This window comes from Camelus dromedarius, chromosome 4 (genome assembly GCF_036321535.1).
Source record: "Camelus dromedarius isolate mCamDro1 chromosome 4, mCamDro1.pat, whole genome shotgun sequence".
Classification (NCBI taxonomy): Eukaryota; Metazoa; Chordata; class Mammalia; order Artiodactyla; family Camelidae; genus Camelus; species Camelus dromedarius.
In genome coordinates this window covers 85,545,388-85,560,731 of record NC_087439.1, presented here as the reverse complement: position 1 = coordinate 85,560,731, position 15,344 = coordinate 85,545,388, and the positions used below count along the sequence as shown (strand labels likewise).

Genomic DNA, 15,344 nt, shown 5'->3' with positions numbered 1-15,344 from the left:
TAGGGCAAGACAACCTAAGACATTTCCCGCAAGTCAGGTCTGATGAAACGTTTGTGGAATGAATGAATGTTACATTCGCACGGCAGAATCAGAAAGCAGCCCCCTTGTAGAACCCGCGGGGGCCGGCCCACCCGCGCGGGGGCAGAGCAGGCCCCGCGCCGGGGCGCGCGCGCAGGTGTACTCGCACCTGCGGCGGCCAGCGCGGCGCGGGGCGGGGCCAGCTGCGGGCGGGGCGGGTAGGAGGAGGGGAAGAGGCGTGAGGGAGGGGGAGGAGATGGGAGGGGGAGAAGGGAGGAGGGAAGAAGAGGGGGAGGAAGGAGACGAGACGGAGGAAGAGGAGGAGGGAGAAAGAGGGAGGTAGGAGGAGGGAGGGGGAGGGAGGAGGGAGATAGGAGGGGCGGGAGGGGCGGGAGGGCAGCGGCGCGGGGAGGAGTCTGCAAACTTTCACTTCGAGGGCATTGTGGGAAGCAGCCATGGTCTGAGGCGGGCTCCTCACCTGTCAGCCGCGCCGGCTCCTGCGCTCGCCTCTGGCCCTCGCGTCCATCACCGCGCTCACCTCTCGCCGGCCGGGGGCCGCGGCGGCCCGGCCACCATGGTGAGTGCGGGCGAGCGGGGCGGCGGGGCGGACCGGGGCGGGGGAGCGGGGGGATGGGGGCGTGTGTGCGCGCTCCCGGGAGGCACATGCTGCGCCGGGCCGGGCGCGCGGCCGGGTAGGGGAGCAGCCTGTCCCGCCCGGCCCTGCTGGGCACCCCTCTAGCCCGCGCTCGCCTGTGGTCCTGGCGCCCGGAGGATGAAGACGCGCCCGGGGCACCAGGAAAGCCGGCTTGGGACGCTCGCGGCCACCGAGCGCTGCTGCTTCATTCATTCGACCGTTTGCTGAGCGCTTAGTTTGTGCCAGGCAGGGTGCCAGCCACTGGAGATGTCGCGGGGACCAGGTAGATGATAAGCTATCCGGGACTTACCGTCTGGGAGGAGGATGTGGAGGCAGGGAGTTGAGTAATAAATGCACTAGTAATCAAGGTAACTTCCGAGAGTGAGTGTTCTGGAGTCTCAGGTACAACCGGATGGAGGGATGGAGAGGCAGCTCCACAGAGGGCACACAGCAAAGGCCTCTGAGGAGGGGACATCTGAGCTGTTGGTGGTCCTGGGGGGAGCACTGCAGGTAGTGGGCGCAGAAGGGGCAAAGGCCAGAGAGGAGGGACTTGTAGCGAGAAAAGTAGGCAGGGGCCAGATGTTATAAGCCAAGTTAAGGAGACTGGTTTTTATTCCAATGGAGTGGGGGAGCCTTCGGAGCGTTTTAAGCTAGAGAACTGACCTTATCTCTTCTGTACCTTTAAAAGCTCGCTTTGGCTGTTTGTGGAGAGCAGAAGGGTGGGGTAGGAGGAGGGTGTCAAAGTGGAGACAGGGAGACCAGTTTGCAGTGCTCTAGGTGAGAGATCCTGGTGGCCGCACTTGGGCGGAAGTAGTAGCTCCAGGTTCCTCTTGTTCTCACCTTCAGCTTAGGGTAGTGTTTTGAGAGGGCAGTGGGCTGAACTCACGACCCTCGGTGAGCTGGCTTCCCAAATCCAAGGAGAAACAGAAGTGACCTGCGCCCTGGGCAGGCAGGGGCAGGAGCGCCATGCGGGTTAAGAGAGGCAGAGCTGAGCGCTTAGGCAGGAAGACCACAGGTGCTGGTTCTTAGGAGAGGTTTGGCTGCCCAGACTGGAGGCACTATTGTGGTTTGTTGAGGGTTCCTTGTAAATACAGCGTGGTGTAAAAAGGAGGCTGTAAATAATGGAGCAGCTCTCTTGGCTTGCTCAGGTTTCCCAAGGAACAAGGTGACATGTGTGCAGCCTGCTGCATCATTTCCCTAATGGAGGGTGGAATAAGGTCCCAGAGTTTCTGAGCAGCAAGACACTGCTTTCACCCTAAGGGCTGGGGCTGCGTCCATGCTCTGGACAACACCTGCAGTGGAGTTTTATTTTTTCTTGCTGGTGTGCTGGTGTCGAATGAGTCATTCATCAGAAATGTGCAGTTTCCCTAGCTTTTCCACTGTCCCTTGCACAATGGGAAATACTCATGTTACTGAGTGCTTGTGATAACCAAGCAGAATGGTCAGCTCTTTACCTTCATGATCTCAGTCAGTCCTTGCAACAAACAACCAAACAAGGGTATTATGCTCTTTGCGTTTTACCTGCTCTGACCTGTCCCAGCAATGTGTCCTTGGACCATGCCTTGACCTCCCGATGCCAGGTTGCTCATATGTAAAATGAAAGTAATAAATGTTCCAAACTCGTAAGGCAGTGGTTCTCTAAGTGTGGTCTGGGTACCGTTCGGAATCATGAAGACTTTCCAGAGTTCAACAAAGCCAAACCTATCTTCATAATAGCACAGTGATATTATTTGCCCTTTTCACATGACTGTTCCAATTTTCTTGAGGCAAACGTGACCTGGGAGAGGGCAACAGACTGAATACAAAAGCAGTTAGGAGAGTCCAGCTGTCTTCTGTTGAGTTAGGCATTAAGGAAATTTGCCAAAATGTATAACAATGCCTCTCTTCTCACTGATTTTTTGCTTTGTGAAGTATTGTTACTGTTCATAAAAAAGTTATTTCTGTTAATGTGTGATAGATTGGTTATAATTTTTAAGTGAATTAATAAGTATCTAAAATTTTTCTCTAGTTAAATTCATAATACAGTAAACATCAGTGGATACAACCTACATAAACAAAAGGTTTTTGGGGCAGAATTTTTAAGAGTGAAAAGGAGTCACGGACAGGTTCTGGTACGTTAATGCAGGTGTAAGTGCTCAGCGGCTGTTGCCTCTCATCTGCCATTATTGTCACGTGGTAGGGAAGCAGAAGTGGCCCTCCTTATTGCCTGGCACCTCTAGGCCTTTTGGTGAGGGCCACTTTGTGACTCCCTGTATCTCCCCTGCTTCAGTCCTGACTCTTGCTGACTCTTACACTAGGAAACTAGAAGATGCTTACAGCATCCCGCCTGGTACCTACATACAGAAGATGGTCCTGGCTTCCGCTGGGCCAGTGATCCAGGTTTTTGGTGCAGAGATTTCATACCTTGTGCATCCTGGGGATGTGTTTGCACCTGGATATTACTGGTTACATCAACCTTGTACTTCTACACCCTGCCTTTGTTCAGAAATCTCTGCTCTGGAAAACAATGCTAGGGTTATTGTGTTTGGGGATCCCCATGGTTCTGAGCGCCGTGCACTTCAACATTTTACTGGGAAGAATTTACTATTGAATGATTGACAGTGTTGATGGAAGGAAGATTTTAAACATTTGTTCCTTCATTTCCTTCCTTCCTTCCTTCCTTCCTTCCTTCCTTCCCTGCAAAAAGACAGCAGCGAGGATTTATAGGGTGAAGTTTGAAAGGCTTTGGGAACACCCTTCATAAAAATGCATGTGGATATCACTTAATGCAGTCCGAATGCTTCTGAAAAGTTGAGGTGACTTTTAAAACCATGTTGTGAACAAAATAGGGAAATTACCCCTTGAAAGAAACTCAAACGGTGCCCCCTTTTGAAATATGAGTAAGCATCTTGTGTTGCAAATCCAATTCTCATGTGTGTTATTTATCTAAAGTGAGATAGACTTATGCTAAAAAAAAGAGGAATTTTTGTGTGTGATTTTTACATCTGACTTGAGAGAGAGAGAGAGACCTTCTCAAGCTGAACTGTGAAGTCATTCCTTTATTTGAAATCATGTTGAAAATAGCATGAGTTTTCCTACATCGAGTAATTCCAAGTTTCTCATGTTCATCATAATCTCATTGTATTACAGAGAAATAGGAAAGGTGAGAAGAGGTTGCTGAGGGTGAGGGTGGAGGTACCTAACTGTGAGCCGGGAGATCCTGCCATGACCCCCCCTCCCCATCACAGTATATCAGTTTTATTGTCTGAGGCTTAATGGTGCTAAGTGTGTGGTTATTTAGGTGGTTTAATTTCCAGCTGAAGAGTGAAGTAGCCTGTTAGAGCCGCGGGAGCTTTCCTCCTCTGGGCTTGGTCTGGGCTGCTGGCCCGCAGTTCCCGTGGGGTAGAGGGGTTGCGAATAGGGTTGGAAATGACCCTCCATGGGGTTTTACTTCTCCCAAGAGCGCTCACCCATAACAGGCCCTTCCCCTGGGTCTCCCAACACCACCAGTGAGACTTGTATTCACCCTTCACCAGGATCGTTACTTCTGAGTTCCCAATACTGGTTTTTGTGACAAACACTGTCAACAGCTTACAATTTTTAAGTAGTATTTTACTAACAGCAAGTGGAAGGAAATGTTCAGTAGAGTGCAGATTTGCCACACTGTTTCCAATGTCTGTCCTTTGGGGTCCCATGAATTATTTTATTACGGACAAAGACATAATAGATAAAGGTAAACCTCCCCACCACACAAATAAAGAAACGCCCTGTAGGAGTCCCCAGAGGTAAGCGTGTCTTGACATCTCTATGAGTCATTCTTGAGTTTTATTTTGCTGTTGCTGCACAGAGATTCTCCCAGGGCCGAGACTTCCCTGGGGTTCCTGCTTTCCTGGGGCCTTTCCTTGCGAGCCATTTGCCCAGGAGAAACTCCTTTTCTACCGTTTGCAGCCCCAGATCCTGTGATGTAAAGGAGTGTGTGCAGATATCAGAGGCAAACACCCCTAAAATCCTCTCAGGGATCTTCTAAACTGTCTTGGCAGCACTCTGGCTAGCCAAAGAGGACTTACTGCGTGGCTGCTAACAGTGGGCTAGAGGAAGGATTTTAACAGTGGCAAGGGGGTACTGCAAATTGTTGACGTTAGAAATGAAATGCCACTGACTGCTATGAGGAAGCTGGCCTTCAAAAAAATCTCTGACAAAGTCCCAGGTCTGAAAACTTCCCAACAGGTAGAGCTGGGTTCTAAAATAGCTCCCTCTAAAAAGTTTCTGAAAACTGCCTGGGGGAAAATAATACAGTCAGCGCGCTGGGGCGTAGACCTGTGTTACATTCAGTCAAGAGCAAGGACGTCAGGATCCCACTTTTTTTTTCTTTTACTATATTTGTTATTAAAGTATAGTCAATGTACAATATTATATAAGTTAGAGGTGTATAATATAGTGATTCACAGTTTTTGAAGTTTAGACTCCATTTATAGTTATAAAATATTGGCTATATTCCTTGTGTTATACAATATATCCTTGTAGCTTGTTTTATACATAGCAGTTTTTTTTTTAACATTTTTTATTGATTTATAATCATTTTACAATTATACATAATAGTTTAAAAAATTTTTTTTATTGAGTTATAGTTAGTTTACAATGTGTCAATTTCCAGTGTAGAGCACAATTTTTAAGTTATACATGGACATACATATATATTCATTGTCGCATTGTTTTTCACCATGAGCTACCACAAGATCTTGTATATATTTTCAGGATTCCACTTTTAATGCTCTTGTTGGATCTCCTCTAGCAGGGCATCTGGACTGGTGAGAGATGGTGGGTGTGGGGTGAGGTTCTGTGACCTCTTAGATCCAGTGGGAGCCTTCCTTTCACACTGGGTCTGTCAAGCAGCAGGAACTCAGGCCTCAGTTTACAAACTTTCGAGCTTGGGCCCTTTGCATACTCGTCCTTGTGTGGTGTGGAGGTGGGTGGGCTTGGGTGGGGGCAGGGGACGGGGGACCTCAAGGAATAAAAACGACTCATCCAGATCATTGTAGATTAAAAATTTTGTTTTGCATTAAAACATTAATATATTTGGGTCCAAGATGCAAAATTCACATAAACTTTAAAGATAAAAACCTAAAAAATAGCTTGTTTATGGCTAGTGGCTTAAGGCTTACCCTCTGGGTCTCACAAGGCTCCCTGTCTTTTCTGCTGTTACAGTTATTTGGGTAGAAAAATGTGAGACAGTGTTCCAAGGCAGGTGTCAAAACATTTTCCCGTAAAGGGCTGGGTTGTACATATTTTGGGCTTCATGGGCCATGCAGTGCTCAGTTCTTCTACAGTGGAGCAAAAGCAGCCACGGACAAGATGCAAATGGCTGTGACTGTGTTTTAATAAAACTTTACTTACAAAAACAGATGCCTGGCCAGAATTCAGTGGAGGCGATTGTTCTTTTCTTTTCTTTTTTTTTTTTTCAACTTTAATCTAATTTAATTTTTCATGAGGGGGGAGGTAATTAGGTTTACTCATTTATTTTTAGAGGAGGCACTGGGGATTGGACCCAGAACCTCCTGCATGCTAAGCATGCACTCTACCACTTAAGCTATACCCTTTCCCGCCGTTTTTTAAAATTAATGTTATCTTTTTATTTATTTATTTTTGTGTGAGGGGAGACAATTAGGTTTATTTTAATTTATTTATTTATTCTTTAATGGAGGTACTGGGGGTTGAACCCAGGACTTTGTGCATGCTAAGCTTGTGCTCTGCCACTGAGCTATCCCCTCCCATGATGTGGTGGTTTGTTCTGTAGACCCACGTTCTAAGGCAACGTCCATTAATTCATGCATATGTGTATTTGACAAATAAATTGGTTACCTGCCCTATGACAGGCAGTGTTCCTGGCGGGACTGGCTACATAGTTTGTGATGCCCAGGGCAAAATGAAAGTGTAGGGTCTCTTCTTCAGAATTTATTGAGAATTTGGAGACAGTGGCAGCCAAGCGTTAAATCAAGGGTGGTGCCCTTCTGAACACAGGGCTCTTGTGTCTGCAGAACCAGGTCTGGGTGTAGGCCCCTGAGGTCATGCTTGACAAGCCAGGAGCTCCCCTGTTCTCCTGGAGCCTGCATTCTCGGGAGGAGGTTCTCCAAACTTTCTGAGTATGTATTTTGTACCCAGCACAAAGAGGGTTATGCCGTAAAGCATTCGTTACTCATCATCTCACTTGTACTTCATAGGAGTTGCAGATGTGGTGTGGGGGCCCCTTCCAGGCCTGTGGAGCAGGGAGCAGGACTGGCCTTGGTGGCCACTGGGGGCCCTGTCACCCCATCCCTTCATGGCCTGAGGGCTGGGGCCGTTCCTGCAGCTCTCTCTGCCTGGGCTCAGTTACTTCCTGAACCAGTTCTGACCGGACAGAGAGTTTAGAACCACATCCATCCTTCCGCCTTTGCCTTAAATCAGATCCTTAGATTAGTGCTTCTGCTGCTGGCGTTGCTTTTGTCCGCGTTCCCTTGAAGCACTGGGCACAGGGCACCATGGCTTCCCTGGCCCCTCCCACATCTGCCCTAATCATCAGATCTGGTGTAATTTTTCAGCTTAGACCTCGTGTGTTATTTCCCCGTTTGCGTAAAATGAGACAGGTATGCCTACTTACAAACAAAACACATCCAGAAGGATATGCTAGAGACAGTGACTGTTTCCGGGAAGGGCTCTAAACATATGGTGTGGCAGAAAGATTCACTCTTTATGGCATGTTCTATTAGACATTTCAGGTTTTTCTATTTGGATGGAATTCCTTTTAAATTATATGAAAAATGACTTTAAAAATATTTCCATTTATACGACTTCTCCAGCAGAACTCTGTTTTGTTTTTACCTTCCTACGCTTGGATGTGTCTGGAATTGGGATGGAAGCAGAAGTTTCCTTAAAACACATACACACACGCATGCATGCATACACATCCATGTACACACACCCATGAATGTGTGCAGACACACATCCATGTACACACATCCACGTATACGCACACAGACATGTTCTCTCCTTTTTCCTCTTTAACTTGGGCTCTTGGCCAGGCTTCCAGGACTCCTGATTGTACCTTGCTTTTGAATGAGAACAGAATAGCTGAGGGAAAAAACGTGATCCATCTTTCTCACTTCACCGACTCTGACCACTTTCGGTAATGAGATAAAATAGCATTTCTCGTCGCTTCAAAGGATGGAGCCATTAGAGTACAGAGATGCTTGTCAGGTCATCTGGGTTTGGCCTCCCTGCATTCTGTAGGCAGTGGAACATTCTCGCAAGCCCGAGAAGTCATGTCCCTGAAAAGTCAGGAAGGACCAGTCAAAGCCGGTATCAGATTCAGATTATGACTGAGTGTTTCCGCCCCAATTTCAGTGTCTGCTGCCCACCCACAGCTTCCCTCGCCTTCCTTGAGGAAAAAAAAAAAAATCAAGGAAGCGACTTTTCTTTATGTAACCAAAGCTATGAGAAGAGACGTGGAAAAAAATGGTTTCTTTCGGGAGGAATGTCAGAATGTCTTCCGGTGGCGGAGACGTCTTTGTTGTGTGAATGGCGAGCTACCCAACATACATACAGCATCTCAGGAAGCCTTCAGGTGCTCACTTGTAAAGGCGGGTGTGGGTTGTGGGTGTGACAGGCGGCAGGAAATGCAGTGAGGCAGATAGCTCCAGGCCCTGTGTGCAGGCTCTGTGATCCAGACACTCTGCTCTTTGCTCTCATGACCAGGTCACTTCTTAAATTTTCCTGAAGATTAAATGAACCAATATGGTTCAGCCCTTAGGTGGGGCCTGGTACCTGACATGCACTCCCTAAAGATTAGCCAGGCTGTTTTTAGGAGAAATAGGAAAAAAAAAAACTAATGAAAACCTTAAAGATGGTTCTTAAGTTTGTTTGTGTTTTAATGAGAAATTTATTTGAACATATGAAATAAAGAAACAAAATATCACAGACTCCAAATATTGGAGAGGTGGGAGGAGATGAGGGTTAGCGTAGCATCACATTAAAAAAAAAAGTGTGATTCCAAACTCAGTGTGTGTATACAACGTTTTCCTTTTATTTCTTTTTTTTTAATTGCGATGCTTTTATTAGAATATTGTTAATTGCAGATAAAAGAAACTACACGCATGGAAAAAGGAAAACACTCAGAAATGCTATTACAAATTAGTCAAATTAGTAGGAGGAAAATGATTTCTTCAGTGTATACCAGATATAAACATCTGCCCTGAGATTTCCCACAGATGGCACAGTCCACAAGGACTTATTTGGAATAAAAATGTCTATCGAGTCTCTAGTAATAGCCTCTATAATGCCTGCAAACTTCCTTTTATTTCTTGAACAAGTACTTACCTTCAGTTTCTTTATAAGATGTTAGATTCTCAGTCCCAAGTGCCCTGTGTATGAGTCCCACCTTTCTAAGTCTGCTTGGCCTCACGATTTGGATGCCTTAAGAATTCAGAAAGTCCCAGCTACACGAACAATCTTGGCAAAAAGTAAGGGGGCACGGGGAGGCTTGACTGTGTAACAAGGCCAGTCTGTCTCTCACATGGGATTTGGACTTTGAAAGGATGTGATGGATGTGATGGATGTACCACCTCCTACTCTCTTAAATTCTGTTCACGACTGTAGGCATGGCTGTCAAGTTGTGAAGGCCCGGGGGACAGACTTTTAATGAGTGTTGAGTAGGCTGCAGTAGGAAGAGAAAGGAAGGTTCTTAGTAAGTGTTTAGGTGGTCATTACTGTGCACGGTGCTGCGTTTAGCCTCGCAATCACAGCCTCTTGTACAAAGCTGGTCCTGACCTCAAAAAATTCACACTAAGAAAGATCAAAGAAAGCACCACTATGAAATATGAATGGGATCCCAAGTTATTAATGTTTCATTCAACTTCAAAGTCATATTGAACATTGCCTGGAAGTTCTGCTCCCTATTTCCAGGTTCTTTTTCCTCCTTGAATGATCTGAAACAGAACCAAAGGCCAGTCTGCCTCTCAAAAGACTCAAGAGATCTAATTAGGGGCATCGTGACTCTAAGGCAAAATTAAAGCACCAACACGTATTGTTGATATATCCTGAGTTGATTATTCTGTCCAGAGGAAATGATAAGTGGAGAAATAGTATGTGAATCACTTTTGAGGTTTTTTTTTTTTTTTTTTTTCCCATTTGTTAACCTTGTGCTCTTAACTGGGCAGGCTATTAGAAAAGAAAAGAAAATTCTACAAGTATAAGATCTGTTTCTTGATTACAAGATTATTTGTGTTGTTGGAAAGAAATTTCTTCCAGGCATAGCAAATCTCAACAACTATGAGAGTGGATAACTAAGCTCCGAAGGTCGTTCAGATTATATAACCACTGCAGGAATCCGTGGAGGAGGACAGGGGAGGGGCTGAGGGGAGAGACAGGCGTTGGGCTGAGTCTGGAAAGGAGGCAGGTGACCCTGCCTTCAGCTTTTCAGAAAAGGGTGTGCGTGTGTGTGTCTGGTATGTATGTGAGTGGGAAGGAGTTAATACATAGACTACAGGGAAAGGTAGTATTAAGGAAATGCAAATCCAGGAGGAGAGCCAGAACATCTACCACCAGCAACTGGTTTCTTATTGGTTCTTCCATCTCCAACTCCATCCTCCAGTCAACCCCACCAGGAAGTTTTTCACTCAGCATGTGTAGGGAATGATGGCTCTCACATATGGACTTTCCAGATAATTAAAAATGATGAACTTTTTTTCTTGTTCTTTTAGAGTTAATAAACAATGCCTTCCTTAAACATTTTAGGAAATGGGTCAAAAGTAACTTGAGGCTTGTCCAACGTCAGGAGGAACCTCCCTTCACTTAAAACTTGGGGTTTTGGAGATGAGTTATCTTCTTGGCAGCCAAGAAACAATGGTACTGAAGTTGCAGGTGTATTTAGGCTTGTGTGCATGTATTTTGTCTCTGAGTGGGTTAGTTTCCTTGTGTATCTCTGAAAATCCAAATGCTGTCACATCCTTGCACTGCCCTCTATATCTGCTCCCACGCTGTCTTCCTCCACCATGTTCATGAAAGTTTTGAAAAAGGAAGCTTATTTTCATAGCATGAGACAAACATCCCTAGAAAGACAGAGGAACATGACGCTTGGATGGGTTGCAGGACTGGAGGATAAGGAGATTCAGGTCCTGCACCCAGCTGTAGGTGGTCACATAGCTGTGACCTTGACCAGGTGGCATGACTTCCTGGTGCCTGTCTTCACCTGTCACTTGAGGTGAGCTGGGGCCCGAGGGCTAATCTTGAAAATCCTTTCTGGCTCTCACAGTCTGTTATCAGCTACAAGAAAGTCATATGCCTCTCCAAGGCCAATGCACATTGTTTTATGAATGTGTCAGAATCAAGCCGCACAGACCTGATGCTAAGTTGTTGATCCTTGTGCCCTGGTGCCACTGTGGATCAGGAGCTGGGCTCGTCTGAAGCGCAGCTCGCAGGTGGGGGTCATCGCGGACCGTGAATGTGCCAGGGCCGTGCCGACAGAGCCCATGTCACTGTATGCGGAGTCATCGCGTTGCTCACAGACCTGTTTGTGTATGTGTTGAAGTTCTGGAGAAAGTGCAGTTTTGACTTCAATCAAGTAGAATGTAAAAGAAGCGCAGTGTTACTATTTTGCTGTAGGTCCACACTTCTGAATCCCGACTGCGGCTTGTCCCCAGGATTAGAGATGGTTAAGAGATACAAAGGAGACAGAAATGACTTTGCTTCTGATCCTACAGGGAGGGAAAACATAAATAGAGCAGCTGCATGCTACCCCAAGCTTTGGGTTTCTTCCAAGAAAGTTGGAAATAAAGACTTGGTGGGGAGGGTTTAGGGTACACGGGGAAGTGTACACTGTATGAGAGGCTCTGAAAGGGAGTTTTGGGCTTGGCTCGGTGAGGAGTGTGTTTCAGGGATGGGGCAGGAAGTGGGGAGCTGGTGTGTGAGATGGGTCCTAACAAGACATATTTTAGGGCCTGCAAGCAGGTTGGCAGGGCTGCCTGTGGGAATAAATTTGGAAATCGCATCCAACACACATGCACCCCTCCTGGAAACCTGGTTCCTGAGAAAAAATGGAGTCATTTGGTGGAGGATGTTGAATGACAGAGATTTTCTCCTTGTCATTTTTCAGGAGGACAGTCCAGGAAGGTCTGGCTTTTTTGCATTTCTGTTCAGGAGGATTTTAAAGTGAAATTTAAAGTTTTATGTTCATTTTCTTTTTTATTAGCTAAGTTGAACAATCACATATATATCTTAGAAAAACGAGTCTATCTTTGGTAATTTTTTTTTAACATCTTCTATTGCATGAACCTACTGATTGTCAACTTGGATGTTGGCAATGCCAAATTGCTATAAAGTTTTCCTTTGTATTTCGAGATATAACTGGACATACAACATTATATTAGTTTCAGGTGTATAACATAATGATTCAATATGTGTGTATATTGTGAAATGATCACTGAATGTCCATGATCATTTTTGAAGGAAATCCAGGTAATAAATATTTATATGTTATTGCTTGATAAAATTGAAACCATTAAACTTATTGAAGAAGAAAACACTTTAAAACATAATGGACCAAATGTGAACATTTCAACTCTGGCTCCTTGTGTAAAGCATTTGGAAAAAGAGTTATCCAGTGTCAATTGCAAGTCAAATAACTTTTAGTCTGAGAAGAAACCTTTTTAAATTGACTTTCTTTGTAGTAATGGATTTGTCTGAGTAACTGTTGTTGATCCATATTTATTAGTGAAAGCAATATCAAAAGTGCCTTTTAAATCATGATAGAAAGTAATTTTTGGAGCAACCAGCTTAGCAAACGTTGTGTCAATTTTGTTGATAAAATTTGCATTGGTGCAATCTCTCCTCCACATAAGTCAGTTTTGGGGTCAAAACACTGTTATCTGAAAGGCTCCACTAAATCCTTCTAACAAGAGTTACATCAAGACTTTTAAACAAAACCAGCTTTTAAATCCCATTTTCCTGAGCTCCTTTTTATAACCAGTGACGATAATTGTGTTTTATCAGTAAGAATTCAAAGAAAAGAATGTTTAAGATAACTAACTATAATAATCATTCTATTTTTAGCAAATATTTACAACGTGAATGCTTCTATGGTATAGTTCCAATTTAGAACTATATTCTATCCTAGAGTCTTGGCTACAGAAGCTAAACACTTGAGCAAGTGACCAAAAAAAGACATAAATTCTTTTTTTAATTAACTGTGAAATAAGATTCTCACAAAAAGAATAGAACTTCCTTTTCTTTACAAAGCATCTTTTTTTCTCCTTACTTTTACTGAGGTATAATAGACCAAAGCATCTTGGGGTGGTACTTTTTTTGGTAACACCCTTGATGGGTTTATAATTAAATGTCAATTTTACTGCCAATTGCTGTAATTATTTATGGGTGCCAATGACTTTATTCTGTAGCTGCACATTCCTAAAATTAGGTTAGATTTCTGAATTTTAAGACAACTGTATAAAATGTTGGACAGGGGAAAGAAATGAGGAAATAGAGTGTGCTTTTCTCCCGCTGCCTGGTTCTCCACCGGGTGGCATGAAGAATGGTTACTTCCAGTAAAAGTGACCCCAGACTACCTGTTGCATCCTCCCTAAAAAAAAAGTCATGCTATTTGGCCATTCTAATGAAAAAAGAAACAAGCGTCCAACATTGACGATGTCAAGTCCATCTTCAGCCCTCTCAGCACATGGCTGAGTGCTCTGACCCCAGATGGGCCAGGCCAGTGCTGGGCGGGGGCTGATGTCCCCTGTGCTGCTTCTGTGTGGGGAGCCGGAGGCCAGCAGGTACAGAACACATGTAACCCTAGCCAATGCTTGTTTATTTACTGCCCACCCTTAATCATATTGCATTGTAAGAGCAGAAAAAGGCCCAGAGAGGAATTATATGCTGAGATTTGAGCAGGAGGCCAGGTTCACCATCAAGTAATTAGCCCTGGAATTACTTGAATGGCAATTAAAATAGAATTAAACTATTTCCCCATGACCGAAGCTCAAATCTGTGACGGTGAAATAATGTTCTCTTCAAAGTAGCTGGTAGTTCTTCATATTTTCTGGGATAAGAACCCTTTTGGAAATCTGCTGAAATTTCTTGACCTTTTCCTTAGAGCAATGCCCATAAATCCAAAATATGCTTTTAGGAAGTCTTCTGACACCCTTTTCTCTTCCAGATTATCCTTAGACTTTAGACGTTTCTTGTAAAGCTATAGAATCCTACCTGCATTCAATACCTACCCCTGCCACCCATAGCGTGATGACTCCGGGTAAGTCCTTTAAGTGTGTCAGCAATTTAATTACCATTATTATTATTATCATTTTGACTTCAATGTTGGTACATCTCCTAGTTATATGGATTAAACAGTGTAGTGTATATACATGTGTCCTGCCTTGTACCCCCATGCAGCGGGTCATTTTTACTGAGAAATATAATTGTCATGTGAAATACCATGTTTGTATTAATTTGTCAGCAGATTCGAGTCTTCTTGGAGGAAAGTCTCCCTGAGAAGTTAGATGATGATCAGAAGATTCTTGGGGGAGCTTAGGACCAGAGAAGGGAGAGTTCGTGGCCAGTGACAGCATCTCTAGTGTCATCTAACTCATAGCTGTTGTATCTGTCTCCTCTTGAGGTAACGAGGTCAACAGCAGACACTCATAGAGTCTGGATGGGCACCTTTCCCCCGGAGGTGTGCTCACACATTCTTCCAAATTGTCTTCTCTTCCAAGGACTCTAAGTAGACCACCGCTGTCAACATCACTTTTTCAGACAGGCAGCTGTAGACCTGGGGCCACTTTCTGGTTGTCATTCCAGCTGTGTCGTACTCTGACCACACCATGGTCATGTCCATTGGACCAGGTCGTCTATCTTCACACTGCCTATGGGCTCTTTAATTTTAATTGCCAAGCTATGGGGATTACCTGTAGTCTTTTGTGAATAGTCAGCAGTATGGTTGAGTCTAATGCTATGCATCTGTGTTTAACACAGACGCAAAAGACTCGTGTCGTGTAACCAGTCCCATCGACAGTGTGTGCATATGAAGACTGCTTTTGACTGTGGGGAGGACTGATGTGTGGATGTTGGGAAGACCTCAGGCTTTACAGTCAGATCTGTGCTGGAATCCCTCTCCGCCATTTACTAGCCTTTCAGCTCAGTTGTTAACATGGGTATCAATGGTGCATCTGCCCATGGCCTCGAATGAACACTCACTATCTGTTCCTTGCTGGTGGTTATCATTATTGTGATGGCTGGTGGCTACTTAACATTTCCTGTTTCTCTTAGCAGCGCTGTGGGTTCATGGCCTGCAAAGCCTGGCTTTGCTCAAAAAGGGCCATCAGATCTGTTGATTCTCTTCTGACAAGTGATCGGTTGAAGTCATTGTTTTACAAATGCACAGGGACGGAAAAAATAATCATCCACTGTCTGTCGTGGAGGTTTATCATTGAACATACTATTTACATTCCTAATTTAAACAATTAACCTGGTTGATGACAGAGTTCGTTCTGGTATTATTGTGCTCTGTGGAATGCAGAGTAGTGTATAAATAAGAATGCTTGGGTTATTTGCTGTCACATTGAACAATTATTAGATTTCCTAGTTAACTAAGGCCCATTACCTTAGTTTTTCTTACAAGGTTTACACATTAGGTTGGTTTCACAAATCTATGCAATGTTCCTGTTAGGTTTGTTTCTACCACAGCCCTTAGGAA

At 44.6% G+C, this 15,344-nt stretch overlaps 1 protein-coding gene across 1 annotated transcript in view; it reads left to right on the top strand.

Annotated features, from left to right (window-relative positions):
• The first annotated feature begins 428 nt into the window (after positions 1-428).
• Positions 429-15,344, top strand: part of AP1S3 (adaptor related protein complex 1 subunit sigma 3) — a 56,923-nt gene continuing 42,007 nt past the window's right edge. The window contains exon 1 of the mRNA XM_031452266.2: positions 429-595. Within this exon, the coding sequence (XP_031308126.1) occupies positions 593-595 (3 nt within the window). The 5' untranslated portion in view covers positions 429-592. The remainder of the gene's footprint in view (positions 596-15,344) is intronic.